The 4,668-nt window shown below is 47.0% G+C and overlaps 1 protein-coding gene across 1 annotated transcript in view; it reads right to left on the bottom strand.

Annotated features, from left to right (window-relative positions):
- Positions 1 to 848: 848 nt before the first annotated feature.
- TRRAP (transformation/transcription domain associated protein) overlaps positions 849 to 4,668 on the bottom strand; it is a gene marked incomplete at its 3' end in the record, with an annotated part of 67,346 nt that continues 63,526 nt past the window's right edge. Inside the window, exons 55-58 of the mRNA XM_015825857.1 lie at positions 4,448 to 4,639; positions 2,586 to 2,781; positions 1,362 to 1,627; positions 849 to 949 (exon numbers count right to left, since the gene is read on the bottom strand). Coding sequence (XP_015681343.1) covers positions 849 to 949; positions 1,362 to 1,627; positions 2,586 to 2,781; positions 4,448 to 4,639 — 755 coding nt within the window. The remainder of the gene's footprint in view (positions 950 to 1,361; positions 1,628 to 2,585; positions 2,782 to 4,447; positions 4,640 to 4,668) is intronic.

Raw genomic sequence — 4,668 nt, 5'->3', positions numbered from 1 at the left:
TCTTTTTCTCCCTCCCTCCCTCCCTCCCTCCCTCCCTCTCTCTCTCTCTCTCTCTCTCTCTTTTGACAAGACAACAAGGTAAAGTCGTGTTTGAAGATTGTATCTTGCCCCAATCCTTGACAGCCGGCAAGTCATCTAAATTATTTAAACCACACTTCCTCTGCAGAGGAAACATCTGAAGATGCTCACGGGGTGGTTGAAAAAGAAAGAGGTTATTGCACTTTTCTGCTCAACTAATTGGCCTTTTCCCTGATTTAAAACTCTCTGCTTTCCCAGGAGAGGATACGGATTACTTCCACCCTGTGCCACTGTGAGGCTAAGCTGCGTTGTTGTGGACAAACAAGTGTAATTTTTTTTTCCCCTCCAGTTTTAAAGTCTTTGGTCTTCAAGGACTGCAAAGAGCACCGTCTGCACGTTCAACTTTGCTTCCGGTCAACTGTGGACAAATTCTGAAAAATTGACCGCCTAGAAGCGGGCCCTGAAAGGTCTTGCAGCTTGATTGTGAGGTCTCCTCAAGTGAAAAAAAAAGGAAGGATGGGTTGTCTTTCCATCAAGATGGAAAGAAAGAGGAATGGGTGTACCAAGAGCTGAGCTGGCTTTTTTCAAAAGATCTTTTAATCCAGGGGTCTTCAAACTTGGCCCTTTAAGGACTTGTGGACTTCAATTCCCAGAATTCCTCAGCCAGGCCCACACTGAAGTTCTTGCTTTGCACACAGAATTTTGAGAATTAAGAGAGCCAAACAAAACTTCACCCCTGAATCCCTGTGTATTGTTTACACACAGTCAGAGGTTACTGCCACATTTCATCCAACATACATACATACATACATACATACATACATACATACTTGTTAATCTGTGCTAAAAACATCCCCTTCAATGCATAGAATTCAGCGGTCATTTCCTTGGTGAAATACTTCAGGTTTGTGGATTCGATCACCTCCAGGCCCTATCGGAAAGATTTGGAAACAACAAGATTTTCAAAAATACATATATATCAGCTAAAGATAAATTAAGAAGTTTCAAAATGCGGGACTTCCCAGGAGAGAATTCCTAGATACACTGCCAAATATTGAAGAACCTTTGGACCAACCTAAAAACAGGCTGGGGAATTCTGGGAGCTGAAGTCCACATATCTTAAAGCATGCAGGCTGGGGGATTCTGGGAGTTGAAGGCCACATCTTAAAGCATGCAGGCTGGGGGATTCTGGGAGTTGAAGTCCACATCTTAAAGCATGCAGGCTGGGGAATTCTGGGAGTTGAAGGCCACATATCTTAAAGCATGCAGGCTGGGGGATTCTGGGAGTTGAAGACCACGCTGCCATGGTTGAGAAACACCTATCTAGAAGATGGTTGCCATACCTGCATGCATTCATTTTTGCCCATCACCCCGGCGAGCTGGAGGTAGCATTTCACTTGCTGTCGAATCTTCTGGAAGCAATCCACAATGGGCACCGTCGGTATGGTGTGAATGCGGCTCAGGATGTCCAAGGCCACGTTGACCAGGCCCTGTTTCCGAGCAATCTTGCCGTACTGGATAATGGCAGAGGCCGAGGCGTGAACGCCCAACATGGCGTTGTTCGAACTTGGGTCATGTTGAGCGCTGTTCTCGTAGGCGCTTACAATGGCTAGAAAAGTGGTAAGAGAGGAGTTTTAGGAAAAAAATAATGGTGCAACACAGAATGAATATGTCAAGAATGAAACTTTGGCAGCTGCCTGCCTGTTGGTTTCAAACGTGCCATTAGAGTTTTGGGGGAGGGAGGGAGTAGGTATTGCTTTAGAAGTGTTTAGAGCAGGGGTAAGCAACCTTGGTTCTTTTATGACTCGTGGACTTCAACTCCCAGAATTCCTGAGCCAGCACGCATGGCTGGCTCAGGAATTCTGGGAGTTGAAGTCCAGGAGTCATAAAAGAGCCAAGGTTGCCTACCCCTGGTTTAGACGGAGAAATAAAACCTTTATAATTCCTCCGAAGACCGTTGAGAGCCTGAAAGCTTTCCAAGGACACTGCAGCAGATGTGGAGGAGAAGCAGACGGTTCCCATAACAAAGTGAAATTGTTTACAGAGACTTCGTGAGAGGGTGGGGGGGGGAGAGAGATTAGAATTAAACAATTCTATGAGATGGTGTCTGGGAACCGCAGAGTTAGAATTTTTGCTTTGACAGGACCATGCCGTGTATTCAACGAACAGTAAGGTTTTTCCGGAAACAGAATGAACCTGGTGATTTATCTGGATCCTCGAGCTGGGTGTTGACGGAATATAAGCATCTACCGCTAGTCAGAATCGGTCCCAGAATTCCCGTTGCTAAGCAAGAGGGTTATGGGAGCCACACCCAATTTTACGACCATTTTGGTCGTTAAGCAAGTCGCTGCAGCTGTTCAGTCAATCACAGTGTCATTAAGCAAATCCGGTGTCCCCCACTGACTTGGTCTGTCGAAAGCCGGCTGGAAAAATGGCAAACGGCGATCGGGTGACCCTGGGCTGCTACGAAGGTCATCAACGCATGCCGTGTTTTCTTTCAGCTTCCCAAACAGGCAGAGATGCCAGACGTCTTAGGAAAAGAATCCCGTCCGAGGAGAGGATCTCACCTTGATAATGATGCTGCCGCCACATGAAGATGCTGCTCCAGTGAGACAGGTCGTCTGACACGATGGGCAGCCGGTTCCTCCAGGTCTTCACCACGGTTTTCATGTCGTGGAGGCTGTTGTTCCGCCCGAGGTTGGCCGGTTGCAACCCTGCGTTGATTTGGGCAGCCTCTTGGAGTTCAATGATCTGCTGGGCAGCCTGGGGGTGAGGTAGAGGAAGAGCGGGAGGAGGAAGAGGAGAAGGAAGAGGAAGGTGCGAAGAAAGGAGGAGGAGGAAGAGGAAGAGGAGGAAGAGAAAGGCGGGAGGAAAGGATGAAGAAGAGGAGGAGGAAGAGGAAGGCGGCAAGAAAGAAGAAGAATAGGACAAAGAGGAAGGGGAAGGGGAGAGTAAAGGAGGAAGGAGGAGGAGGAAGAGGAGGAAGAGGAAGAGGAAGGGGAGAGGAAAGGAGGAAGGAGGAGGAAAAGGAGGAAGAGGAAGGTGGCAAGAAAGGAGGAGGAGGAGGAGGAAGAGGAAGGGGAGAGTAAAGAAGGAGGAGGAAGAGGAGGAAAAGAAGGAAGAGGAAGAAGGGGAGAGGAAAGAAGAAAGAGGAAGAAGAGGGAGGAAGAGAAAAAAGAGGAAGAAGAGGAGGAAATGAAGGAGGAAGAGAAAAAGGAGGAGGAGGAGGAAGATAACTTATTTATCACTGTATGTTCTATATTTTCTATATTCTACGTCCTATTTCCTTACTTCATACACATATCAATACATTCCAATGCAGCTAGTCCTCAAGTTGCAACTATAACAGAGTCTGTCCATTAAGGCCACAGGTTGAGGACTAACTTTACTTACTAGGCACAGAAATCGACAATATTTCCCTCGCTGTTTCAAAGATACACAGAGAGAGAGAGAGAGAGAGATTCTACACCGCAGGGAGTTTTAAGTTCCAGCAGACATATGAACACTGCTGGAATTCAAATCCCACAGAGACAGTAAACTGATACAAGCCATTTGCAAGACCTCCTCCGAGAAAGATAACACTTGTAGGAGCTATTCATCAACTGAGGAAGCGTCTCTCGGACCCCCAAAAGTTGGGCTAGACTTCTGGCACAATCTCTGAAAATAAAATAAATTAAGCCAAGTGACCTCCCTTCTCCCACTCACCCGTAATTGCCACAGTATCAGCTCTCACAAGAGCTTCACCTTCTTCCTACCCCATTCATCATATAAATTTAATTTTCAAGCAGGTGCTTAATCACCCACTATCTGATCTAGGGGGGAAAAAGTAATTACTGCTGAGTAGCTTTATTGCCATGTTGCTAACTTGCCATTCACAGCCCACCTAAGCAATCTAATAATGAGGAGATGATTGAGGTCATCCACATCGCTCCTAGCCGCCATTGGTTGAGCCAAAGTTTGTCGAAGAACCCACTCAGCTACCAATCAAGAGCCTGCACATTTCAGAAGCCCTGCTCCGTGTACGCTTTTGTCATCTGGTTAAGAGGAGGTTGACTTATCCCAGAATAACTTTTCCAAAATTTGGGACAAAAATCCTCCGTGTTTCGTTATTCACTCTTGTTTCGTAGTTCAAATGATAGCCTGCCAAAGACTGGGTGCGGTGGAATGTGGTCTGGATTCCCGGGAGGGAGAAGCTGCATTCACAGAGAAGCAAGAGACAATGCTGTGTATGAGAAAGAGGACGAAGACAGCTCCTCCTCAACAGTTCCCAGAGTCTATGTTTTCTGGAGCAAGTAGTCTGTTTTAATTCGGCAAGATTCTGTCTATAGGTGAGGAACAATAAAAGAGGCTGCTTAGAAGTAGCTTAGCATGTGTCTCGTGGGTTTTGGAGTCTAACGCTCGAGAGTCTCCGGAGATCGGTCTGTCTTACCTGAAGAAGTGGGGTGTGGACATGAGAAACCACCTGTGGAAGTCTTCGCCATTCTCGGATGGCCAACCCGCTGGCCATTTCCACCAGGCGCTCGATGAAATTCAGCTGCTGCTCGTCAGGGTGGCAAATGGCCAAATATCCCCGATACATGTTGACTTTCCATGCCATCTCTTTGGGGCAACTGAGCTCCACCTTGGGGCAAAAAGAAGGGCATGGAAAAG

Source organism: Protobothrops mucrosquamatus, unplaced genomic scaffold (genome assembly GCF_001527695.2).
Source record: "Protobothrops mucrosquamatus isolate PMUCROS unplaced genomic scaffold, P.Mucros_1.0 scaffold2838, whole genome shotgun sequence".
Classification (NCBI taxonomy): Eukaryota; Metazoa; Chordata; class Lepidosauria; order Squamata; family Viperidae; genus Protobothrops; species Protobothrops mucrosquamatus.
This window is presented reverse-complemented; position numbering and strand designations above follow the sequence as displayed.